The sequence below is a fragment of the Myotis yumanensis genome, unplaced genomic scaffold, assembly GCF_028538775.1.
Source record: "Myotis yumanensis isolate MYYU_CA2020_CCGP unplaced genomic scaffold, mMyoYum1.0.hap1 SCAF_5, whole genome shotgun sequence".
Classification (NCBI taxonomy): domain Eukaryota; kingdom Metazoa; phylum Chordata; class Mammalia; order Chiroptera; family Vespertilionidae; genus Myotis; species Myotis yumanensis.
In genome coordinates this window covers 59,250,253-59,277,888 of record NW_027223756.1, presented here as the reverse complement: position 1 = coordinate 59,277,888, position 27,636 = coordinate 59,250,253, and the positions used below count along the sequence as shown (strand labels likewise).

Here is a 27,636-nt window from a genome sequence, read left to right as displayed (position 1 = left end):
TTCGCTTCTTTACTCTTGAATTGGCCTGGGGTTCCTAAATCCCCCTTCCTCTCCAGGGTATTCTCTGACCTGGACTCCTATGGTACCTTTGGGCTCCCTGCCTTATTTCACTGATCCTAAAGGGCAGAAATCCTAGTCCTCTGTAAGCTACAAACCAGGGTCTGTCTTAGTAGTTTTTTTAGATGCACAGTATTTGCTTCCTGAATAGCATGCTTAACATTTAAATTGCTTTTGTGGTTTTTCTGTTTTGCTAGATCTGGTGTTTAGTTTCATTATTTTATAGTTTGCAATGTTCATTATTGTGTTTAAAAAGAGTGTTGCTGGTCACCCAGCTGACACATTGGAACCTGAGCATCCTAATGTTAGCTACAACGTTTTCTCTGTAAACCAAAGTTCATCCCATAAACCTTAGAAACAGACTAGATCCAAATGGAATTTAAAAATAAATAAGAATTAATCCATCTACCATCAGTGTTTTCCTTTTGAAAAAGAAATCAGCTGGCAGCAAAGTTTACAGAGTCTTTCAGAACACAGAGACAGATTTTCAGAGAAGGCAATGGTTTGAGACATACTTACTAAAAAGGAAGGATAAACCCTAGCTGGTTTAGCTCAATGGATAGAGCTTCGGCCTGCCGACTGAAGGGTCCCAGGTCCAATTCTGGTTAAGGGCACATGCCCGGGTTGCAGGCTCAATCCCCAGAAGGGGGTGGGCAGGAGGCAGACGATCAATGATGTTTCTATCTCCCTCTCCCTTTCTCTCTGAAATCAATAAAAATATATTTAAAAAGAGTGGGGGGGGGGGGGGGGGGGAACGGGTAGGGAGGACAGAAAACTTGGAGACACCCAGGATTTTCACAATACAATTTGGCCTTTTAGTTTATAGATCTCGTCATTTTGGGGATTCAATGGTATGGCCTGCAGGTGACACCATCACTTTTAGCTGAATAGAACTCTTAGAATGCCCCCATAATGGCCACATTTAAAAGAAACAGGTATTTGCCCTCATGTGTGACATCATGACAACATCCCCTGTCAGATACTTGTGTCTTGGTTAAGTATTTTCAAACCAAATATTGATTATTCCACTAAATACCCCCCCAAAATTAAGTGTAAATAAAAATTGGCAGACATTATCACAGATATACCCTCCCCTTCATGTTAAGCTTTCAACCAAAAGTCTTCCTAAGGCAGCATGTTAAGGCCCCAAGGGCAAACTGATAAAGAGCACAGTACGAAAACTGCAGAAGTAATGCCATTTATTCATTAAAATGATTCACTTTATTTTTTAAAAATATTTTTATTGATTTCAGAGAAGGGAAAAGGGGGGAGAGAGAGAAAATCATTGGTCAGTTGCCTCCTACACCCCCCACACTGGGATCGAGCCCACAACCTGGGCATGTGCCCTGACCTGGAACTGAACCGTGACCTCCTGGTTCATAGGTGGACCCTCAACCATTGAACCATGCCGGCCAGGCTCAAAATATCTCAATTTATCCAGAGAATCACATAAGTTTAATATCAGTATAGAAGTTAATAGGGCATTTTATTTTTAAGTCTGATCCAAGACTAAAAGAGGTGTCCTTTCTTTTTAGACAAAGCCACAGAAGACCCCTTTGCTATCCCTGAACTTATTGATCCAGTGAAGATATACTAGTATAGTCAATACTGAAATGCATGGCAACTTCCTGAAGAGGGCAAAAATAAAGAGAAAGTTTAAAGTGTTGCCAGTAGAAGGTGCTATAGAGGTAACAGACAACAATGGTTAGTCTAACACTGATCCAAGTAATCTTCATATCTTATTTCTGGAGAATGGAAAACTGTAGGAGTTTTCATAGTAAATCACCTAGTGAGAATTTGATCTTACAGTGAGAAACCTCTTTATAAATGCTACAAGGGCCAAGCTGCCATCCAATTCTACACAAGCATATAAACTATATGAGAAGGCTCCATTGGAGGAATCATTAACACAAGAAATGTCTTCCCTCATCAGTTTAAGAGTGGGAAGAACTTATTTGACCAGCTCCCTGTTTTAAATACATTAGCATGCCAGCCTCGCTCTGTAAGTAACCAAATTATCAATAGGATTCTCATGTCATGTGGAAGAAGTGTTGGCGCAGGAGATGTTTAAGCTTTACCTTTGGTCCTAGGATAAAGCAGGCAGTTAAATAATTTCAAAATGTGTAAAACAGACATTATTGAGATATCAAGGCTTGACAAATCACCATCACATAATCCACAAGCTCTACATATTAAATAGCCACCCAGGTGAGAACCAAATTCAGGTACTCTACAAGAGTGGTAAAATGTCACTCGGCAAAAGCTGCCATTTTCTATGACAGTTTGTCAGGTGGTCAGTCTTGTATTAGCCTGGATCACTCTGCAATTGCTGTCTTGACCTTGAACTCTCACATCCGATTTGAATGAGAGCCTAGGTCCGAGGAAGTGAAAGCCAACAACCGCTTACTCAACAGTGCATTGTGTCTCTTCAGGTATACTATTATGTCTCCTTGCTTTTCAATAATTTCTTCTAAACTTGAAATAGTCCTACAAAGAATCAAAATATTAATGGGTTACATATATTCACCAATACTCATTAGTCTCTTTGCAAATGGGTCCCAACCAGTTGAAAACTGGTGAAAATACAGCATATTGCATTTGTTACCTTTTCGTAGATATTGTAAGCCACGGCAATATCCCAAAATGAGATTCTTTCATTTGACTGGGCTTCACCACAGCTGAAAGGAAGTAGCATCAAACCTAATTCTAGCTCTGGCCCATATTTCTCAGTGGAGAGAGCTTCAGCCCACCAGTCCATGGGTCTCTCTCACATTGATGTTTCTCTCCCTCTCCCTCCCTCCCTTCCACTCTCCCTAAAAATAAATGAAAAAATAATCCTTGGGTGAGGATTAACAACAACAACAACAACAAAAAACCACCCACAAACCTAATTCTAAAGGCACAAATGCACAGTAATAATCTCCAAGTAGAATGGTTTCTAGATTTTGGTGGGGTGGGGGGTGGGAGGGAGGAAATTATTTCTCTTGCAACTTTTATTCCCCACCCAAAGCTTACCTGAATCCAGTCTCTGAAGTAATCTTGCTAGGGTAAGCATGGACTTTTTCTTCTTCAAGTATATCAGGCTGTGGTTTGGCTTTATTAAATTTTCGAACCTTCACTAAAATAATAAAGTCATTGTCAGGTTACCTAATTGTAAAAAATACTTCTATTTCCATTTATTCAAATTACATGAATTGGCTATTTTCAAAAAAGGTCATATCATAAAAATGCTTCACAAAGAGAATCAATAGGTTCGTTGTTTTTTTATGTACTCAAACATTAGACAGTTTATCATGTGCCAAGCCTGTACTAAGCATGGGGAACACAGTGATCATTGCTATTATTGATAATAATAACCGGGATTATTTTTTTGTGGACTAAAAGCACAGAAGGCACAGGGGAACTATTTTACTGGAACTCATTCAGTTCTCAGAACCTCCCTGTTTGGTGGGTGCTTTTATTACTCCTTATTTTCTACAGTCAAGTAAAGTGCAGTCCAAGGAAGCTGGACAAGTGGCCAGGGCTCGAATCTGGGAAGCAGGGCTCCAAAGCCTCCACTGTGGACACTACCCTATAACAAGAGCTACCAGCCCAGAGAAAAATACAAATAAATCTACATTCCAGAACAGGATAAAAAGGACCATAAAGCAGAGCTTGCACAGGGGCTAGGACAGCCCTGGAAAGCAGCCCCTTACTCAGTAGGAATGATGTGCAGGTGGGGGGAGGTTCAGAGAGGAGGAAACCCGAAAGAGTGGAGAAGAAGGTGTTTTTTTGGGGGGCGGGGAGAGGGGAGGGGAAGAGCCAGAACAAATTAGGATCCTGAGAAGGGGAGTGAGTGAGGATGTGTGTGAGTGTGTGTGTATTTTTTAATGAAGTATATACTAGTAAAAGTTACACTAAGATGATAAGCTTTAACACAGAACAAGATAGCTTTAGGAACAAAACAACAACAACAAGCGATTTTACAAGGTAATATTTCAGCGTCCTAAATTTTCCATCTCCTGTCTTGAAGGAGGGGGTCAAGATTACACTTTCAGTAGAGTAGGGGCTTGGATACCACTAGCCCACCCAGAAAAACTCCCTGCATATCAGCTTGAACTAAAAATATTTTTTACAAATAACTCAATGAGCACTAGCACAGGGTTTAAATATCTGGCAAACATTTTTCAGGGGTATTATGCAGGAGGGTTAAGTGAAGTGCTCTATTGTGTGTGTTTCATTGTCAGACATTCAAGGCAATGTCATATAGAGTGAGACAGAAACCTACCAAGGCCATCAATCAACTGAGAGCTTTAAAAGAGAAGAGACAGAAGGTTCTTAAATGATTTATCCCAAAGCAATGTTGGCCTTAATGCAATTTTGCACGCATTATTTATGTACTTAATTTGTCGTTAGTTACTTTTTATTGTAAATGGGAGATTTACATGTCAGCTGCCTTTGAGGAATCAAACATGGGTGGTCTTTTGGGAATTTTTCGTTTTATACTAGAAAGGCTTCACTTTAATGGACAGAAACTTGTGGATGACACACAACTAGAAACGAGGCTCACTGGTATCTTCCTGTGGATTTGAAATGAGAGAAGTCTGAATGTCAGCAATGAGAGATACGGACGCTCAACAGGTTCTCAGCTACATAGAAAAGATTTGAGAACAGCTTCCTTGTTCTCAAATGAGCGGGGCTTCAAGCGGGTCTTTGTAAGAACAGCCTAGTTGTAGTTCTCACCTGTGTAGATGAGCAGACACGTCAGGGAACAGATCAGTTCCAGGGCCAGGATGGCCAGAATGAGGTCAAGATACAACCTGCTGGGCTCTGGGAAGGAATGCTGTATGCACAGTGTGAGGAGGAGAGCTGTGCTGCCTGGAGGAGGAAATAACCACAGTCAGCCAGAGCCCAGGTGACACCCCAGGCCATGCACACACCCAGGCCCCATTTAAACAGAGAAGTGAAGGAAGTTGGAGGATAAAAACCAAAAATCTGCTCATCTTTTGAGGGAGGGATAAAGGAAAACAAAACATCAAAGAGTTAATGATGTCTCCTAATACAAATATATGAAATGGAACTTTCTTAAAAACTAAGGAATGGTTTTTTGCTTCATAGAATTATTAACAATGACATTCCTTTGGGTCATCCTTTGTGCATTGTGGTTTTTAGAAATGTGCATTATCCCAGTTCTTCCGGATTCATGGTTATTTGAGGAACCTAGTATTCATTCTGGTCACCACCTACGCTCATGGCAGACCTGCACTGCCTTCAGCAGCACTACAATGCTCCAGACACTTGGATGGAAACCCGGACATACTGCTTTCCCATCTGAAAAATGGGGACAACTATCTTTCTCACAGTGATATTGTTTTGTTTCATTTTTTAAAAATGTATTTATTATTATTGATTTTAGAGAGGAAGGGAGAAGGAGAGAAGGATAGAAACATCAATGATGAAAGAAAATGGTTGCGCTGCCTCCTGCACGCCCCACACTGGGGATCAAGCCGGAAACCTGGAAATCGAACTGTGACCTTCTAGTTCAGTGATGGCGAACCTATGACACGAGTGTCAGAGGTGACACGCGAACTCATTTTTTTGGTTGATTTTTCTTTGTTAAATGGCATTTAAATATATAAAATAAATATCAAAAATATACATCTTTGTTTTACTATGGTTGCAAATATCAAAAAATTTCTATATGTGACACGGCACCAGAGTTAAGTTAGGGTTTTTCAAAATGCTGACACGCTGAGCTCAAAAGGTTCACCATCACTGTTCTAGTTCATAGGTCAATGCTCAACCACTGAGCCACGATGGCCTGGCTGTCTTTTTTTCATTTTTAAAAATTTATTTTGATATATATCTTTTGTATTAGTTTTTTTAAAATAATTTTTATGGATTTCAGAGAGGAAGGGAGGAGAGAGATAGAAACATCAGTGATGAGAGAGAATCATTGATTGGCTGCCTGATGCATGCCCTTCATGGAAAATAGAGCATGCAACCCAGGCATGTGCCCTGACCAGGAATTCAACTGTGACCTCCTGGTTCATAGGTTGACACTCAATCCCTGATCCACCCAGCTAGGCTCTATTAGTTCTTTTAATGAACTAAAGCCATTAATTTACTCTGACCCTGGACTCCTCCTATTTAAATTTGGGGAAATAATACTTGTCATACAAACCCTGAGTTTAAAATGTATTTTAAAATGTTTTTATTTATTTTTAGAGAGAGAAAGTGAGAGGGATCAAGAGATAGAAACATTGATGAGAGAGAAACATTGACCAGCTCCTCCTGCATACCCACTACTGGGGATCAAACCAGCAACCCAGGCATGTGGCCTGATCAGGAATCAAACCAGTGACCTCTTGGTTCATGGGCTGATGCTCGACCATTGAGCCACACAGGCTGAACATTAAAATGTATTTGGATCTAAGGAACGAGGACAGATAAATTAGATAAATATTTTCAACTTATTTGGAAGAAAAGCCCCTTCTCCCATTTCCATAAAATAAATGCACTTTCCTCTCTAGAGAATAACAAAAAGTATCAGGATGAAGCTAATCAATATCCAGCAATACTCAGGGGCAGATGGGTGGGTGGTAAGAGATCAACCAAAGAAATTGTATGCATATATGCATAAACCATGGATAAGATAATAGGGTGGTGAAGGTCTGGGGTTGGGGGGGAGGGTGGGCTCAATAGGGGAAAATAGGGGACATATGTAATACTTTCAACAATAAAGATTTAAAAAAATATATCCAGCAATATATCACATCTGATTTTAAAAATGGTTATACTCTTCTGATTAGCTGGAGCTTCTGTATCTTCTATGACTTACTTCTTTTTCTTCAAATAAGAAAAAGATACTTAAAGAAAAATAGAAACAAGGTGAATACCTGCCCCAATCTCTTTGATATTCTGGATCCTTATATGAGCAACATACAAGTGATGCCATCTGCGATTAAACTAAGGGTCCAATTATTTAGAAAGAGATTATGATTAAGGGTCACATTTTTAACAATTTGAAAGTCATTTTGGTGGACTCAAAATGACTATTTCCAGAAAATCACTTATGATGGAACATTATTTTGGTTATAGAGCATATAAGGTCTTTCAGTAATTAAAAAATAGATTTTTGCCCAGGCCGGTGTGGGTCAACTGGTTGAGCATAGTCCCATGCAATCAGAAGTGGCAGGTTTGATTCCCAGTAGGGTACATGCCCGGGTTTTGGGTTCAGTGCCCTGTTGGGGTGCCTTCAAGAGGCAACAGACGGATATCTCTCTCTCTCTCTCTCTCTCCCTCTCTAAAATCAATAAAAACATTTAAAAGTTTTCTGCCCACCCCCTCAACCAAAAGGTGATAGTGACACCTTCTGGCCAGGAGAGAACACTACACATCAAAAGTTGAACATAAAATCAAGTTCTTCCTTAGGGAGTAAGCAGTAAATGTCGTCCCCTCCTGGATGAGCACAGTTCAGCCACCTCTATAAAATGCTGCTTTCTCTGCTAGCATGGCCCTCCATCTTCACTAAAAATGTCACCGAGTGGATGAACTTGCAGTTTGCAGTTTGCCCTTAAGTAAATGCACTAGCACAGAATAAAAATAAAAAATTAAATTCTGTAATGCTGTTTTTCTGCAAGAAGTATTCATTTCTAATCCAGCTTAAAGATTTATTCCGGACTTACAATCAAAGAGGGTATTTTAAAATGACAGAAGCTTTATAATAATATTAAGGCAAAACTAATTACCTAAAGAAACTCAGCTTAATTCCATTAAGCCTTTGAAATGTCCACAACAGTAAAGAGAAGCAGGCACTCATGCATTCTAAATGCTGATCTAGCCTTCATAATTTGCTTTTCTTTCTTCGTTTTGGATAATGCATCTTATTACATAACAGTTTCTCTCTTACTGCAAGAAAAGTACCGAGTTTCATTTAAAATAAAACAATTCCCTCTTCTTATCTTCCAGGTATCAAATAGCAGCAGCATTTCTATCTCCTTGAGATAGAAATACATGGACACAGGAATACATGGATACCATGTTCATAATGAAGGAGAGCAGAAAATGCCACCTGAAAATATAACTCTTTGGCATAAGGATTACTTTAAGCTGATTATGTTTAAGGAACAGCAGACACCAGGAAAAAGCTCTGAAAACGGAGAAGTTATCCATTTGTAAGACTTGTCTCCTTCTCTGTACCAGGAAGGGAATGATGACTCTAAATCGCAAGAAATTCTTATCAATGGAGAAGGCATCTACTTAAATCTGCTTAACAACTTTATTCTTGTTTACTTTGCTTTTCCTGGTAACCGCCCATAACTGCCTCCCACCCCAGCATCTTCTTTTGTCTTTAGCTGGAGATGGTATTTAAGGTAGTGGCTTGGGCCATTTTGGGGTGTTACAGTATCCTGGGTATCTGTATACAGGAGGCATACATGTTATTAAACTTGTTTTTTTTTCTCCTGTTAATCTGTCTTTTATTACAGTGGGGGTCTCAGCCAAATACCTGGAAGGTAGAGGAAAAATGATATTCCCTCCCTTATAATAACCAACACAGATTTCAAAGGAAAATGAAGCTTATATATATTATAAGAAAAGCTTTGACATTTAGGTGATCCAAAATTCAGTGGCCACAACACATATCAGTCCCACAAAAATGAGAATCTACAGTAAGTCCTGACTTAACTTTGTGAATAGGTTTCTGTGACATTAAGTGAAACAGCGTATAAAGAAACCAATCTGTCCATAGGCTATTGATATAAATAAGTGTTAAGTTCCTATGGCATCCCATCAACATTTTAACGAAATGACGCTGCATGAAATGACATTATTCAAGGACCTGCTGTATTTGATTATAAAATCAAGTTTTCAGATTTTCTTTTTGCTGTAATTTTTGCTACTCAACGAAGCCACAGACAAGCTGAGAGAGACAATGGACTTACTTACCAGTGGAGTGTATCATTAATGCAAGTCTTTTAAGATGCCTTGTTGATCGGTAGATCATGTGATAGCCTCGGTTTCTTACTTTGCTGTGGTGATGCTGAATGTAGCGCTCAAGAAGGAAATGCAGAATCCACAAAATAACTTTTCCAAGGATTATGACCGTCTGAACTTTCAGTGGGTTGGTGTAGTTTCCTGGGCACTTGTCCTCATTTGGATCAGGGTAAGAACAAAGCACACCTGTTACAAATGCTAAAATAACAAACACAACCTGGTGGAAAGGAAAGCAATAGGCTTAATAGTCAATATTTCAGAAACATTATCACCATCCCACCACATACTCTTTATGCTTATAACTTTTTTGTTTTTAAGTTTCATTTAATTTGATTTTTCCATCACCTTTTAGCCCCTCTCTGCTCCTCCACCGCTGCAATTACTGCACTGTTGTCCACGTCCAGGATTTCTCTCTCCTTTTTTTTCTTTTTTGCTCAAACCCTTCACCGCCTCTAAGCTTATGATTTCTGATATCCAATTTTTATAAATAAGTTTAAAAAAACACTGTATTTTCACAAACTTTAAAAAAAATATTTTTTTATTGATTTCCAAAAGGAAGGGAGAGGGAGAGATAGAAACATCAAGAATGAGAGAGAATCATCAATCAGCTGCCTACTGCACGCTGCCACTGGGGATCAAGCCCGAAACCCAGGCATGTGCACCTGACAGAATCAAACAGAGGACCCTTCAGTCTCTCAGGCCTACGCTTTTAAAAAATATATATATCTTTATTGATTTCAGAGAGGGAGAGACATCAATGATGAGAGAGAATCATTGATCGGCTGCCTCCTGCATGTCCCACACTGGGAACCAAGCCTGCAACCCAGGCATGTGCTCTGACCGAGAATTGAACCGTGACCTCCTGGTTCATAGGTAGATGCTCAACCACTGAGCCAGGCCAGCTGGGCCCACAGGCCTACGCTTTATGCATTGAGCCAAACCAGCTAGGGCTTTACAAACTTTTAAAACTAAATTTGAAGATAACTTAGAAAACAAAATCGCAAATAAGAAAAAAAATCACTTTAAATCTGATCTTAACAGAAATGTACACTTAATGTTAAAGACAGTTTCCTGCCCACTTCTCTTACTGAAAAGAGTAAAAAAACCAAAACAGTTAATTGAGTGCCTTAAAGGTAAAAGAAAAATCATGAATTTAAAAAGTTTATTTCTATGGGTCTTATCTGCCTAAAATGCATGAGTCTGCTCATCTGGATACTTTAGAGGAGAACTGTGTCTATGTCTCTCTTAGCTTCTAGGGACCCCTGCATTCTGTCACTCATGTCTTCTTCCTCCATCTTCAGAGCCAGCAGGGTGACATCTTCAAATCTCTCTTTTCTGACTTCTATTTCCATGGTCACTTCTCTTTTTCTGACTCTGACCCTCCTGTCTCCCTCTCTTAAGGATTCATGATTACATTGGGCCTACTGTACAAACCAGAATAATCTCCCCATCTACATCCTTGATTTAAGCACATTCACAGAAGCCCCTTATCCATTCAGGTAACACATTCACAATTTCCAGGGAGTAGGAGGGGGAAAAAAAATACAATAAAATAAATTTGTTTCCAGTTTCAGTGTTAAGAGAATAATAAAAACTATACAATTAGATGACAAAAAGGTAAAAGATTGGTGCCAAAATACAAGCAAACAGACATTCTCATATATTGCTGGCTGGTCAGAACTGCTATTGAAAAATCACTTGGAAATATCTTGACCCAGAAATCCTACGTCAAGGACTCTATCCCTCAGGAGGACAAGCACAAGTACCTAGCATACATGGATATGAATATTCACTGCAATATTCTCCAAATCTGCAAAACTTGAAAATTGATTATGTGTCCATCCACAATAGAATTCTTGAATAGATCAAGGTACACCCACCCATGTGGTAGAATATTACTCAGCCATGAAAGAATTAACGGAATCCCTGTGCATCAGTTTGGATGGATGTCTATATGTCAGACTAAAAGAAGTAAGCTGCAGAGCAGTAGTTCCAAGTGTTTCCACGCCAGTGGCATCAGGATTACCAGGGGCCGTTTATTAATGCAAATTCTCAGGCTCCACCTCTTACCCACTGACTCAAAATATCTGGGGGCCATTCAACAAGCCTGCCAGGAAGTCTGATCCACCCTGAAGTTTGGGAAACTCTGCCACAGAGTAATAACTAACAGTATTAAATCTCTTAAAGAAACTGGATAATACTGGAAACATGCCCACAATAAATTCTTTGAAGTAGAGATATGAATGAAAAAGTATGCACATTTTATTTATTTTATTTTTGTTTTAAATATATTTTTATTGATTTCAGAGAGGAAGGGAGAGGGAGAGAGAGATAGAAACATCAATGATGAGAATCATTGATCTGCCGCCTCCTGCATGCCCCCTACTGGGATCGAGCCTGCAACCCAGGCATGTGCCCTTGACCTGAATCGAACACAGGACCCTTCAGTCCGCAGGCCAATGCTCTATCCACTGAGCTGAACCAACTAGGGCTAGTATGCACATTTTAAATGTTAATAAATATAACCAATTTAATATATTTTTTATTGATTTCAGAGAGAGGAAGGAAGAGGGAGAGAGAGAAACATCAATAATGAGAGAGAATCATCAATTGGCTGCCTCCTGCACACCCTCCACTGGGGATCCAGCCTAGAACCCAGGCATGTGCCCTAACCAGGAATCAAACCCTGATCTCCTGGTTCATGGGTTGAAGCTCAATCACTGAGAAACACCGGATAAGCTTATGTATTTTTTAAGAACGTCACCTCTACGCTGTCTCAAAGACATCCTTCCTTTTTATAGCTGCATAGTATTCCATTGTGTAAATGTACCACATCTTTTTTTTTTAAATATATTTTTATTGATTTCAGAGAGGAAAGGAGAGGGAGAGAGAGATAGAAACATTGATATGAGAGAGAATCATTGATCTGCTGCCTCCTGCACGTCCCCCATTGGGGATCAAGCTTGCAACCTGGGCATGTGCTCTTGACTGCAATCAAACCTAGGACCCTTCAGTCTGCAGGCTGACACTATTATCTATTATAGAGCCAAACCAACTAGGACTGTACCACATCTTTTTAATCCACTAATCTACTGATAGGCACTTGGGTTGTTTTAGATCTTTAAAAAAAGGATCTTTTACCCTTTGAGACAGCATGGAGGGACCTGGAGAATATTATGCTAAGCAAAATAAACCAGTTAGAGAAAGATAAGTATCACATGATCTCACTTATGAAATCTAATGCATAAAAGAAGTTGACAAAATAGATCCAGAGACACTGAAGCATGCAACAGAATGAAAAATTTCAGGGGGTTTGGGGGGCGGGGGGTAGGAAGAGACTAACCAAAGAACTTATATGCATATACATATAAACCAATGAACACAGACAATAGTGCAGTGAAGGCATGGGGAGAAATAAGGGGACATTTGTAATACTTTCAACAATAAAGATAAATTTTTTAAAAAAAGAACATCACCTCTAGATGGATCACTTTCTCGCGGCAAACTTACATGTATTAACAGGAGAAGATTTGTTATAATGACCGTAGGGAGAGGATGGAATCTGGGTCTAAAATGAGCATGTAAGGAATAATGTGAAAGATGCTGGGTGTCCAGAAGGGGGTCATCTTCAACACTTTGGGATGGATCCAAGGAACCCTGGGTGCAGGAAAAAGGAAGCAAGCTATAATTATCACTTCCTGGATTATGTTTCTAAGACAAATTTACTGAATTTATAAAGCTTTAAAAAGCAGTATACAAGTTAGAGGCAAAAGTAATACTCCCGACCTAAAGCCAATTTTGAAAATATACATAAGCCTCTAGATAACTTCTGCATACAAATTGGTGAAAACAACAATCATTAAAACAGGTAAAGGACATCTTAATTCATTCATCTTCAAACAAGGTAATACATAATGAGACTAAAGCAAATAATTTTCTTCAAGACCTCAATACTTAGATATTGATTTACTTAACGTTATTGGTATTATTGATGAAATAATTACATATGGTTGCAATTCTTCAACTATGTCTCTGTGCTCCATAAAATTCTGGAAAACTGGTGAAGGCTTTATTCAGAGGCCTTAAAACAAACTTTCAGCTATGACAGAAATATTTTAGAGCACCGTGACAGACCTTCCAAGGAGACTTTAGTTTGTAGATGTCAGATTCTCAATGAGAACAACCACTTGCAATGTCACTGAAGTAGTTGGGAAAAGTTCAGCTGTTACTTCAAAATCTACTTAATCATGTTTAACAGTATTGTCTTGACAGAACAGTATACTGTCCAGTCTCTGGTGCATACAATAATCTCTCAATGTCAGATTCTTAGCCAGTGTGGTTCAGTGGTTGAGCATCAATCTATGAACCAGGAGGTCACAGTTCTGATCGCTTATTCTTTCTCATTATTGATGTTTCCATCTCCCCCTCTCCTTTCTTCTCTGAAATCTATAAAAATTTATTTTAAAAAAAGATTCTTAGGTAAAACTGTTATATAAACTTAAGACACAGTCAAAAGGAGATTACATTTTCATTGGGGAGGCCAGGGGTAAAGGCATGCAGGACTAAACAACACACAATAGAATATAGTGCACAGGATACTATAGGGGAGTAATAAATTAGCAAATGAATAGCACAGATAATGCACCAAATTTAGGTTACCTAGGTATCCTAGAATGAAAGGGAAATGATGCCTTAATTTGCAAAAGGGAAGCCAGAGACTAGGATTAGGAGACAGAAGATAAGGGCTTTCTACTTTGGAAGGGGTAGAGGGTGGTATGTTGGTCACTAGGATTAATTATATAGATAATTCAGTAATGTGGGGCTTTGATTTCCAATCTCAGGTATTCAGTGATGCTCCACAGTTTTTAAAATCCTCACCCAAGGATATGTTTCCATTGATTTTAGAGAGAGAGGGAAAGGGAGAGAGAAAAACATCAATGTAAGAAACAAATGGTTGCCTCCCAAACTTGCCAGGACCACTGGGAATCAAACCCACAATCTCAGCATGTGCCCTGGCTGAGAATTGAACCCACAACCTTTTGGTGTATGAGACCACACTCCAACCAACTGGGCCACCCAGCCAGGCCACTGGTCTGCAATTTTTAACATTCAATGCCTAGACAGTTTCCTGTTTAGTTTGCCAAAAATTCATGGTGCAATTCTGATTACTTCTGTTCTCAAGACTCCTTTGCCTCTGGCTCTTTCTCAATCAGCAGATGTTCCAGTTTCCACAGCTCTTTCCTTAGCTAATGTCCATGCAGCCTTCCAGGCTCAGTTGGGGCAATTCCCATGGGTAGCCTTCCTGGGCACCAAGCATCTGGATCATGCCACCCCGCCCAGTCTTCCCAAGCATTTGGTGCTGACCTCCTCCCGCATACTATCCTGTGATGGTCTCTTACTTATGTCTTCCCCAATAGACTTTCTGAGACCCACTGTCTCCCCACTTGCTATGTCTTTGTAATGCCAGTACCCATGGTCGGCACTCAGCGAACAAGTCATGAATGAACGAACGTTCCAAACCTGTCCTTGCAGTGCTCCCTCACTCAGTGATGGTATCATCATAATCAGGAGAGATTATTGAGAGCTGTAGGGACAACCAGCAGTAAGTGCTGTGGTGAAGGGCAGGCTCCTAAGACAAACTGCCTGGGTTCAAATATAAGTTCTACTGCTTCCCAGCTATGGACAAGCTACTTCATCCCTCTGTGCCTCAGTTCCCTCATCGTTAAAAGGAGAATAATTATAGCACCTGCTTCATAGCTTTGTTGGGAAGATTAAATAAGTAACTACACATAAAAGTCCTTAGAACACTGCTAGGTGTAGAGTAAGCAATCAATAAATATTAGCTACTATTACCTCTAATTCTTGCTTTTCCATTGATAATATTCATTACCATCTAATGTTCATTATATAATGTGCATTGCCATATAATACAATATTCATTATCATTTTAATTCCCAAATCTGTTCTTTCCCCTCTATCCTCACTATCTCAGTCAAGGCTCTTATCATTTTTCATGGCCTATGCTAATTAACCTTCCGATCTCTAGACCTCAGCAATTCTCTCACTGCAGTCAGAGTTCTTCCAAAACAAACATTCACATTTCTCTCCCCCAAACCTTGGGTACCTCCCCATTATCCGCAAGAAAGTCCAAACACTGGCTATGTGCTTTACAATCCATTCCCAAAGTTACTTTCCAGGATTTGCCTCTCACCACCTTCCTCCCTCCCTCCTGATGACAACTGCTGTGCCTCCAAGTAGTCTTCCTCACCTTTCAAATACCTGTCCCAGCAAAAATGCTGTCTTCTCTGATGCCTCAACACTGTTCCTACTGCCCTTTCCACCTGACATTGTAGTTTCCATCACTACAAGTTTGACTTGGATCTATTTTATATCTTCCATGTGTCTTTAAAACCTTTGCAACACATAGAAAATAGCTATAATTTTTAATGTCTCTGTTATTTCTAGCATGAGAATGTCATTTCTGGATCAGTTTCAATGGACTCATACACCTCTCTTTTATAGCTTACTAGAGGCCCAGTGCACGAATTCGTGCACAGGTGGGGTCCCGCTGGGGATTGGGGCCGGGCCTGTCAGGAGGAGATGGCAGGAGGTTGGCCGGCTGGCCCACCCCAATGGGGCTATCAGGGCTGGGCCACCTGGGGGGAGGGGCTGAGGACGATTGGCCAGTGGGCCAATCTGCCCCCTGTTGGGGTGGGGGAGGCGGAGCTGGCTGGGGGAGGGGCCGTGGGCCAATCAGGTAGGTCAGGGCTGATTGTGGGTGGGGCCAGCTTGGGGAGGGGCTGTGGGTGGTGGGCCAGCTGGATCCACCCCTGAATGGGGTGGAGGGGGCCGATCAGCGACCAGCGGCCTGGGGGAGGGGCCATGGGTGGTTGGCCAGCCGAGGGGAGGGGCTGCAGGAGGTTGGCTGGCCGGCCCCACTCCCTGATCAGGTGGTTCGCTGGCTGCAGTGGGTGTCATAATGACCAGTCATTCTGGTCATTATGGCATTCCAGTCACTGGCTTTTTATATATATACTAGAGGTCTGGTGCACAAAAATTTGTGCACTCAGGGGGGTCCCTCAGCCCGGCCTGTGCTCTCTCAGTCTGGGACCCCTCGGGGGATGTCCACCTGCTGGCTTAGGCCCGCTGCCCGGGGGGGATCGGACCTAAGCTGGCAGTCAGACATCCCTCTGGCAGCCCGGGAGGCCTCGGGGGATGCCCACTTGCCAGCGGGGAGCAGGCCTGAGCTGCAGTCGGACATCCTTAGCACTGCTGAGGAGGCAGGAAAGACTCCCGCCATCACCGCTGTGCTGGCAGCTGGCAGACTGGCTTGTGGCTGAGCAGAGCTCCCCCTGTAGGAGCGCACTGACCACCAGGGGGCAGCTCCTGCATTGAGCGTCTGCTCCCTGGTGGTCAGTGTGTGTCATAGTGACCAGTGATTCCCAGTTGTTCTGCTGTTAGGGTCAATTTGCATATTACACTTTTATTATATAGGATAGACTAGAGAACCAGCGTGTGAAATTGCACGAGACCCAGACCACCCCCGGCCCCAGCGGGACCCAGACTCCCCTGCGCCACTGAGGGACCCCAGACTCCATGCGTAAGAAGCTTGTTGCTGCTTGCCTCAGCTGGCCCCCCCGCCCTCCACTGCTCGCAGCCCTCTGCTGCTAGTAGGTTGTGCCCTGCCCCCCACTAGAGCTACCCCGCCAGCCAGCGCGCCCGAGAGCTGCGAGCCCCGCCCCGCCAGTGAGCGGCTTGTGGGCCTGAGGAGGGACCGAGTAGTGCTCCATGCACCTCCTGGTAACCGGTCATTAGGTTGTTCCGGCATTCAGGCCACTGGCCTTTTATAATATAGATGATACTAAACACAAGACATCAAAGTTGTTGGAATAGGTGTGCTTCATAAGGGCAGAACTCTGTATTGTATTATGTTCTTTGTAACTTTAGCACCGGATATATAAGGGGCTTAAGGTGTGTGTGGAATGGATAAACTATAGCCCAACTTCTTGAACAGATGGGGCCTGGGAGCTTAAACTAAAGCCAGCAATGAGACCTTAACTGTAACACAAGAATCTACAGTAAGACCTCACCTAACATCGTCGATAGGTTTTGTAACTTTAAGTAAAACAAAGTATAATGAAACCAATTTTACCACAGGCTAATTGATAATCAACCAGAGTTAAATTCCTAAGACATCTCATCAATGTTAGTTGAGGAACTATTGTTCTTTTTTTTAATCTTCCGTTTTATGCTCCTTCTCCTCTAGTCTGAATGAGCTTTCTGGAATGCCCACAAATACACTCTTTTATCTTTTCAGAATCCAACTCATCTTTCAAGATCCAAACCCAACAAAACTCATGTTCTCTATAAAACTTGTCGAGACAAGTGTTTTTTCTACTTTAAAACTCCTATAAAACATAGTACCCTTAATATTTAGTTGGAATATTTCTTATGCTGCCTTGTATTATTTCCCTGACTATATTGAAGGTATTGGGGCCTACAATACAGTTTCTTCTCTCTGTCTCTCATTTGATGTTCAATAAATACATGATGTCTATATCAAATACACTGTCCAATGGATCCGACAGGAAATATAGTAAATCCATACAAATAGCACCCCATCATTCTCTAATTCACATCTGCAAGTGAAAGGTGGAGGGAAGATGCCTACTGAATACAAATAATGTCTTCATTTTCACTATTGATAACTACATTCCTACCTGTAGAAGATATCTTTTGTTTTTCCACACCAATATGGGTCCTTTCAGAGGCCTGGGTGTTCATCTACCCTATTTCAGAGAAATCCCAATTTTCCTTAAGTTAGCCAGAGTTGGTTTCACTGCTTGCAATCAATTAACCTTAACCTTCTCCTCTTTTAAGTCATTGAAGTGTCTGGGCCTATACATGGCAGATCATTTTTAGCTTTTTACTGAATAGAATTCATATCCACAAAAATACCAAAGCAGGCAGCTTGCTCAGATTGAACGTGATCTAGCTATATAATTGTTGGCGAAACTGATTTCTAGGATTGTACTCATTCTAAAGCTAAAGCTACAGATCCAAGAAACCTGGGGTAGCTTAGCATCAGCCAAGAAGCATTTACTGCATGCATTTTTCTAAGCTTCTCATTATACTTATTCATTTTATTTTCATACATTGTCAGTTCATGCATCCCACCCTTAAAAATTTAGTAAAAAATCATTTTTTCTTTAAATATATGAGCCTCAAATCTACTTGCAGGTTTTACAGTTAGTGTTCCATGATCTCTGCTGGGGGAAAAGGAGGAATTTTTAGTCTTATTAGAAACGGTTTGGTCATTATTTAGTCAAGATAATGTAACTATGGCCGCTATTTACCGAAGAATCTTACCTCTTGTAGGGCTGGAACTGTGTTTCATATGTCTTGCCTGATGGACCTCATTCAGTGATAGGATTGAAGTAATATTTCTATTAATTTGTTAATCCAAATGAATGCTTTAATGTAACTGTCAACTTTGCATTTTTGAAGGTCAATAATTTTATTTTGTGCCCGTAGGGTAACTCAGTTAATTCTGGGCATAAATGTTTCCCCTAAAAATGTTTTAATATACTTAAGAAAATACTTTTTGCAATTATGCTATCACACAGTACACTGTAAAATAGGGCATTGTTTTGTTTTGTTTTTAGTAATCTGGTTTGGATCTAGCTAAGAAAGGATACTCAAAAGTCCTATCATTCCTACCAAGCCTGCCTAAATTCAAAACAGCCCATTGTTTTTCTCCAAAGTCGGTTTCCTGGTGATGATGGCCACAGTTCTGCCCGCGGGACGCTGGCTGCTCGCCTGCCCTTTGCAGCCGCTCCAGGTCCACAGCCCTTCAGAGCCAAGGCAAGGGACCCGCAGGGAGCGGAGATTCGCCCCGTGCGCCCCCGCGGGAGAGAGCGGAGCCCAGCGGCCGGGCGCCCAGACGCGCAAGGAGCCAGGGCGGGCAGGCCAGGCGCGCGCAGGGGAAGCTCTCAGTTCCGGGAGCAGATGCGCCAGCACGTGGGCTGGGCACCCGCCTGGGACCCGGCACGCGCGCAGCCACCACCCGGCGGAGACCGGGGAAACAAGGCCGCAGCCGGCCTGTCGCCGACCCCACCCCACCTTGATGCCTCCTCTGACAACCCCGCGCCCCAGGCCTGCCCCGCGCAGGAAGCACCGCCTCCCGCCGCGGACGCCCGGGGTGAGGGTGGCTTCCCCGCGCAGTCTCCGCCCAGCGCGCCCAGTACAGGAAGAAGGGGATTCCGGGGCCAGCCGCCCGCCACTTGCGTGCACTCACATCTTCCAGCCTGCCCCCCGCAGCCATTTCCCGACGCTTGCGGCCGCAGCCCGGGCCAGCCCGGCCTCTCCACCTGTTCACCGGCGCCGTGGGCCCGGGAAATTGCCACCTTCAGGGACCTGCCCGCCCCCACTCCAGACACACCCGCTCTGGCGCCTGCCCCGCCTCGGGTCTCCCACGGCACCGCCTCCTCACTTCCGATTGGTCGAGGCAGGGGGAGGGGCGTGTCCCGCCCCGAAGACCGGACCCGTGGGCCGCAGCTGCCTCGTGACCTTGGTTCCTCGGGATTCCCCCGTCTGCTCAGGTCCGCTATTGGCCAGACTAGGGCATTAAAGGATGCGTTACAAGTGCAAGAATTTAAATATTTTCGGCCGCCCCTTGCATCTTTTTAAAACGTTTACTCTTTTCATTCTTAGTTTTTGTTTGCAGGCATAGCTCCATGCATAATTAGAACAAGTAGTAGGATTTTAGAGTTCCTATTTTTAGCTTAAAACCGGTAGAGGGGGCACGAAGAGAATAAAGATTCTAATCCCTATGACATATTCACAGATAGCACCAATGGGCAAGAGTAAAGAAACCAAATGAGTGGCCCGTCTCACAGGCTTTGCTCAGCAGTAGCTCCCTCTTCTGGCTCTGATTCGGTTCTGAATGCGCAGACTTCATCCTGTGTCAGGAGACGCTCTCCGGAGTCTGGGCCTTTCCTCGTATAACATTTCTAGGAGTAAAAAGTTTTACCTTTTTTCAACTTGAGCTGTATATTTTTTAAAATAAGTATTCCCCAGGTGATGGATTATTTAGTGAATGATATTGGGAAAAGTAGCCATTTGGAAGAAAATAAAGCTGGATCACTCCCACATTCCTTAAGCCAAAATAAATTCCTCATAGTTCAGAGATTTAAACATAAAAATGAATCGACAGAACTTCTAGAAAAAAGAAATTATAGTTTTACAGTAAAGACTATTTATGCATGACCCCGAACCCAGAGGAACTAAAGAAAAAGTGTGCCCTGGCGGTTTGGCTCAGTGACAGAGCCCCGGCAGGAGGACGGATTCCTTCCCCAGGAGGGGGCACGCAGGAGGCAGCCGACCAGTGAGAGCTGGAAACCGGGCATGTGCCCTGACTGGGAATGGTGATCTCCTGGTTCATAGGTCAACGCTCAACCACTGAGCAACACCAGCTAGGCTAAATAAAAAAGGAAATAAAAGGCATTCAAATTGGAAAGAAAGAAGTAAAATAATTCAAAAAAAGGCATGATGTTACATATAAAGAATATATTAAAGAATCCACAAAAATAGTCTTAGAGCTAATAAAGAGTTTGGTAATTCTTCAAAAAGCTAAACATAGAATTACCAGAAGACCCAGGAATTCCAATCCTAGGTATATAGTCAAAGGAATTGAAAGCAGGCACTTATATTGCCAATGACCATTACAGACTTGTTTACAAGAGCCTAAAGGTGGAAACAATTCATTTCCATCAATAGACAAATAGATTTTTAAAATGTAATATACTATCCAGTCATAAAAAGGAACAAAGTTCTGATACTTGCTACAACACAGATAAACCTTGAAATTATTATGCTAAATGAAATAAACCAGATACAAAAGGAGAATTATTTTGTAATTTCACTTATATGAAATATCTAGAATAGGCAAATTCTTAGAGATGGAAAGTAGATAGAGGTTACCCAGGGCTGGGGAAAGAAGGAATCTTAAAAATGCAAAATAAAACAACAAAAGATGCCATTTTACCTATCAGATTGCTGAAGACGAAAGTATTCGTGAGGGTGTGGGAAACATTCATGCATTATTAGAAGCAGTGTGAATTACTGCAACATTTTGAGGGCAATTTGCCAAACCTATCAAATAAACATTTACACAGGTTTTAAATACTTATTTATCCTTTGACTGGAGATTTTTTTCCTGCAGTTGTACTAAAAAATGTGAGAAAAATATTTGTTGCAACATTATTTCCAAAACTTTCTCTTTATTAAAAACAGTAATAACCTAAATATTTGTCAATGGGGGACTAGTTAAATAAAATATTGTATCAATAGAAGTTGACATTAAAAGCCTACGGGTAGATCCATATGCATGGATTTATATGTACTGCAGAATGATAGCCAGGTAAGAACAATTCATTTTGCAAATATATATATAAATGTTTCCATTTGTGTGAAAATACCTATTACATATTTGCTTTTGTACAATTATGAAAAATTTCTGCAAGAATATACCAGAATCATTCAGTTATCTCTACTGAGAAGGACTAAGAATCCTATCTAATAAAGAGAGAATATGCTAATTGACCCTCACACCATCACACAAGATAGCCACCATGTGGGCACAAGATGGCCGGCAGGGGAGGGTAGTTGGGGGCAACCAGGCTGGCAGGGGAGGGCAGTTGGGGGTGACCAGACTGGCAGGCAGAAGCAGTTAGGGGCAATCTGGCAGGCAGGCAGGCAAGCGGTTGGGAGCCAGCAGTCCCGGATTGCGAGAGGATCTCAAGGATCGGGCCTAAACCGGCAGTCAGACATCCCCCGAGGGGTCCCAGATTGGAAAGGGTGAAGGCTGGGCTGAGGGACCCCCCTCCATGCACGAATTTTGTGCACTGAGCCCCTAGTGTAGAAGTATGTTTTCTTTCCTGTTAAATTTTTTTCACACTCTGAAATTTTTACTATTCATTACTTTTTATAGATAATTTTTAGTTTTTTAATTTTTAGGAAGAGAAAGAGAAACATTGATGTGTTGTTCCACTTACACACGCATTCATTGGCTGATTTTTGTAGGTGACCTTCCTGGGGATCAAACTGCAAATTTAGCATATTGGGATGAGACTCTAACCAATTAAGCCACCTGGCCTAGGCTGTAACAACCCTGAATATTTAAAAAAGATTTCTTTTTCTCATATTATTCACATCCAATTGACCTTTATCCTTTAGTAAGTGATAAATTAGTAAAGGTTAATCCAAGTATCCAGAGTTTAGACGGTTATAAGGAGACAAAAGCCTTCCTCACCTATTTAGATTCTAGTTCATACCATTTTTCTAACTGATTCCCAATACTAATTATTTCCTGACATCAATAAGAGTTTCATGGTTATTCCTATCCCCCCGACTAAACTTCAGACACTATAGGGTGTAATCCATCACACACAGCCCAGAATGCACACACAGCAAATGGTCATTGAATTGAACCCAGTCAAAGAGAAATGAGAGGAAAGATATAAAAATAAAATACTAATGGAAGGTGGGAGGTGAGATCAACAGAGCAAGAAGGATATGGTAGGAGACAGATGGGAAGGAAGAGGAGAGATGACAGAAATGCAGCCCTTGTAAAGGTTGAGGAGAGAGGTGTGGGATCGGAGGGGCACTGGACTAGGCAGTCACACGTGCTTTGTATTCATTAGATCAAGGTGTAGGTGAAACACCAACAGGGCTGGGAGGGGGCACAGGGAGATAAATAACGTAAGGTGCCTGAGGCAGGGCAGGGGAGGCACCAAGCACACCAACATTACCTGCTGGCAGTGAGAGGCGGACCCATACCAGGCACTGAGCAAATGGCTACATGGGGACAGGACCCTCAGCTGGGTCCTCAGCACACTGCCAGGCCGCTAACAGCAGCGGGGATTTCATTTGAGCAGATTTCTCGTTGGGTAGGCTTGCTGTGCATCCTGCCATAAACTTGCAGCTTTACTCCCAGAATGCCCCTGGGTCTGGGGCAGATTCATTGTCTGAAGTATAAGCTTTAAAGGCCAAGGGCTTCTCAGCATCTCTAAATGAGGAAAGGAGTGCGGGAGAAAGGGATAACTACTCAGGTCTCAGCTTTATGGTGCCCTTCAAGCCTGAGCTAATAAGCAAAGTGTCTTACATAAAAATTTAGGGTATGGATTTAATTCTTTTTTTTATATATATATACTAGAGGCCCGGTGCACAAAAATTTGTGCACTCGGGGGCGGGGGGAGGGGGGTCCCCCAGCCCGGCCTGTGCCCTCTCGCAGTCTGGGACCCCTCGGGAGATAACGACCTGCTGGCTTAGGCCTGCTTCCAGGTGGCAGAGGGCAGGCCCAATCCCTAAGTGCAGCCCCTGGTCAGGCTCAGACCAGGGCCGATTAGGGAGTTGGGGCGCCACCCCCTGTCATGCACAGAGCAGGGCGGATCAGCGGTTTGGGGCGCTGCACCCTGTCACACTCAGGGCAGGGCCAATGGGGAGGTTATGGCTCTACCCTGTCACACATAGAGCAAGGCCCGTGGAGGGGGGTTGGGGCACCACCCTCTATCACCCACAGAGCAGGGCCGATCAGGGGGTTGGGGCCCCGCCACTGTCACACTCGGGGCAGGGCCAATGGAGAGGTTATGGCTCTAACATGTCACACACAGAGCAGGGCCCGTGGCGGCGGAGGGCGCGGGGGGGGCGGGTTGGGGCGCCGCACCCTGTCACACACAGAGCAGGGCCGATCAGGGGATTGGGGAGCTCCCCCCTATCAGGCACAGAGCAGGGCAGATAGGGAGGTTGTGGCCCCGCCCCCTGTCACACACAGAGCCGTAGGGCGATCAGGGGGTTTGGGCGCTGCCCCCCTGTCACGCTGATCCCGGTGCTGAGAGCCTCGCTGCTCCTCTGATCCCGGTGCTGGAAGGCATATTACCCTTTTACTATATAGGATAGAGGCCTGGTGCATGGGTAGGGGCTGGCTGGTTTGCCCTGAAGGGTGTCCTGGATCAGGGTGGGGGTCCCCACTGGGGTCCTGGCCAGTCTGGCTGAGGGGTTGAGGGCTGTTTTCCGGGTGGCGAGTGACTAGAGCTCCCAACCGCTCCTTGTTTTCTTTCTTTCTTTTTTTTTTTTACTCTGGGCCAGCTTTAGCTCTGAGGCCTTGCTGCTGAAAACATTGATACAAAGTTTTGGTCCGGCTGGGTTTCAGTCCGGCTGTTTTCTGGTGTTTTGTTTACCTTCTTATTTGCAACATAGTACATAGTTGCTTAGAGTTGCAACTGAGAGGCCGGCAGCGGCAGGCGGGGAACGTTGGAGTCCGCAGCAAGCAAGCCTCATGCTCGCTTCAGTGCCTGGCTGCCGGCCGCCATCTTGGCTGACAGTTAATTTGCATATACTCACTGATTAGCCAATGAAAAGGGTAGCGGTCGTACGCTAATTACCATGTTTCTCTTTTATTAGTGTAGATATTTTTTATTGATTTTTTACAGAGAGGAAGGGAGAGGGATAGAGAGTTAGAAACATCGATGAGAGAGAAACATCGATCAGCTGCCTCCTGCACACCCCCTACTGGGGATGTGCCCACAACCAAGGTACATGCCCTTGACTGGAATCGAACCTGGGACCTTTCAGTCTGCAGGCCAATGCTCTATCCACTGAGCCAAACCGGTTACGGCATAGGGTATGGATTTAAAAGTCTTTTTCAGAATGTCTACAAGACATTCTTTCTTTGACCCCAAGTTATCTGACTTATTTTATCTCTGCCTTCCACCCCCAAATGGCTGCCATCTTATTGCTTTAAGTAGTTCTTTTATTTGGAGCACCTTTCCCCTTGTCCACCTGTCCTCCCAGAGGCAAGGTGGTGCAGGGGAAAGCCTTGGAGTCAGAAAACTCAGCTCGAACATTCCAGTTCTCCCACTTACCCCTCTGAGCCTCACTATTCTTCTTTTTTTAAAAAAATAAGATTCCTTTATTTATTTGTTTTGTTAATCCTCACCCGAGGATATTTTTCCATTGATTTTTAGATAGAGTGGAAGGGAGGGGAGAGACAGAGAGCTGGTAGAGACATATTGATTGGTTGCCTCCCGCAGGCACACTCATCAGGGCCAGCCTGCAGACTGACGCTCTATTCACTAAGCCAAATGGGCTAGGGCTGAGCCTCATTATTCTTACCTATAAAATGATACTTACCTCCTAAGGTGACGGTAAATATTAAAGCACATGTCGAATCCCTACAGGGGACTTGGCACACATGAGGAACTCATAAAATTGTGAAATTTTAGCATCCTTCCTGGTGGGTACCCTCCCCGCCCCTCTTCTCCACACTGTAGTCAGCTAGAGAGGAGGGGCCAGGTACACGGAGTTCTCTCCGTGGGCTTGCAGCATCCAGCACAGCACTGCGTGTAATGAAGTACTTAATAACTGCTTTTTGATTATGTGCAGCATTATCATAGCAGGAGAAGGGCACTTTGCTCAATCACCCTGATTAGATGTTTCTCCTTGGCAGGAATTCAGATGGCACCAATGCTAAATTCAGAGTGTTGTTTTGGGAAATCACATAATGATACTCCATTTCTCCCAAAGACGGAATGATAATTCCCACACCTATCTCACAATGTTGCTCCTCTGCTGTTGGACTGTCAGATATCTAGACTTTGAGGGCCTGCTTTTTAGTCAGTAACATAGTTGTCTATCAAAGAGGCAAAAAGATTGAGAAGCTAAGGGCTAGTCAAAGAGACTGATGAAGAGATTTGTTACTTGTGCCCTAGCCGGTTTGGCTCAGTGGATAGAGCATCGGCCTGTGGACTCAAAGGTCCTGGGTCCAATTCCCATCAAGGGCATATGCCCAGGTTTCAGGCCTGATCCCTAGTGGGGAGCATGCAGGAGACAGCCAATCAATAACTCTCTGTCATCGTTGATGTTTCTATCTCTCTCTGCCTCTCCTTTCTTCTCTGTAATCAATAAAATTATGGTGTGTTTTTTTAAAAAAAGAGATTTGTCATTTGTTGATGTCACCCACCCCTCCAAAAGAAGAGAAGGTCAGCAATGGAGATGAGGCTTTCGGCAGAAACTCAGATGTTAGTTGGGATCTCTTTGTCTTTCTCCCTTCACTGAGTTCTACAAAAATCCCATTTACACCAAGTGTTTGTGAATTCTGTAGGATTTTCTGAGGTTTGGGCGGAGTGTAGGCTTTCTGTTGCCCTACTTACTCAGCCCTTTTCCTCTCCTCTGCTTTTCCCCCCTCCTTCTTAGGATAAAACAACAATATCCATTCAGTGCTGGGGTCCAGGGGTTCCCAAAGGTGTGGACGGAGTCGGTGAAGAATGTTTTACACAGAGACAGCGTTCAGAACTCTCTAGCTTTCCTTGGTCTCCGTGGATCTTCCCTGTGCCTGGCTGAGGCCACAGAAAAAGATGCCAAGGCAAGCTGAGCCTTTATTTTATAGTGAGAGGTAAACAAGGTAGTGGTTTCCATAGTTACACAGTTCTTGTGAGTTTCACTTGTTTTGGCCACTTCCTGCACTTCCCTCAGCCCATTAGCTTCCCAGATAAGATCTAGAGAGCCTCATAAGGTCAAGCCTAATTATGCTAAGAGGACTGTGCCCTCTAAGCTGGGAATTGTTTGTGACTTTACCAACAGGTCAGTCAGAGGCTTAACCCTATATCAGCTCCCCACAATTCAGCTTACATCTTTTGTTGCTTGAGCAGGCCCTGATATCTCACTCTCCTTCCCAAGCAGCTTATGAAAGTATTTTTTCCAAGCAAACTCAGAAATGTCCCTAAGAAATCTCCACCTCATCACCTCTTCCTATTTCACATCCACACCACGCCCCCTACACCAGGCTGGTTGCTGTTCCCCAGGAGCAAGCAATGAGTTTTGGGCGGGATGGAGTGCCCTTCCCAATGCTTTTGGGACTGCAGGCTATCCCGAAGCTTTAAGGAACTGACTTGTTTCAAAAAAGCCAAACAATTCATTTTAAGTTCCCCCAAACCACACTTGCATTTGGAGGTGCAGTTCTTACGTAGCCCACTGAGCAGTGCTGTTCCTCTATTAATAAGATGGAGACTTTGGACTCAGAGGTATCATCGTTCTCATCAAAAAGGACAAATGTTTAGTATTTCTGGCTAAGCATTAAAGATAGATATTTGTTTCCTTTTAGTGACCTGGATACTAAATAAGTGGGCTATGATTTGAATAGCTCAGGCATTATGCTAGGAGGTTGACATATTTGAACATCTAAAGACAGAATTTTAAAATGCCAGACCTTAAAATATGTGCCTCAAGTAAGGTTTCAATGTTGTCGTCACCATCATTATCTTTGTCCTTGCTAAGGTCAGGCTCTTAAGTACTCCATTAAGCTCTCGCTATTTACCGGAATACTCCTTCTCTGTGCAGGTGGCAGGAATGTGAAGCCAGATAACAACCAAAATTCTTTAACTGTGAGTTTGAGAAGAGACATTAAGTCTTTATTTTCCCTTTCTCAAGGAGAAGCGCAGGAAAAGGAGATTAATATGTATTCAGTGCCCACTGTATGGACAGTAAATTTATCTCATTAAATCACATAACCTTCTGAGGTGAGTGACAGGATGCTCATTTTACAGA

The 27,636-nt window shown here is 43.0% G+C and overlaps 1 protein-coding gene across 2 annotated transcripts; it reads right to left on the bottom strand.

The window, feature by feature from the left end:
- Positions 1–803: 803 nt before the first annotated feature.
- On the bottom strand, positions 804–19,472 carry TMEM192 (transmembrane protein 192). 2 transcript variants are annotated; one of them, XM_070415362.1, is made up of 6 exons: positions 19,331–19,472; positions 12,544–12,690; positions 8,986–9,250; positions 4,780–4,914; positions 3,073–3,175; positions 804–2,544 (listed from the first exon to the last, which is right to left on the bottom strand). In XM_070415362.1, the coding sequence occupies exons 1-6, from the start codon at positions 19,355–19,357 to the stop codon at positions 2,406–2,408; spliced, it is 816 nt and encodes a 271-aa protein (XP_070271463.1). In that variant the 5' UTR covers positions 19,358–19,472; the 3' UTR covers positions 804–2,405. The 2 variants fall into 2 exon arrangements, with proteins under 2 accessions (XP_070271463.1, XP_070271465.1); XM_070415364.1 differs by lacking the exon at positions 4,780–4,914.
- Between the last annotated feature and the right edge of the window lie 8,164 nt (positions 19,473–27,636).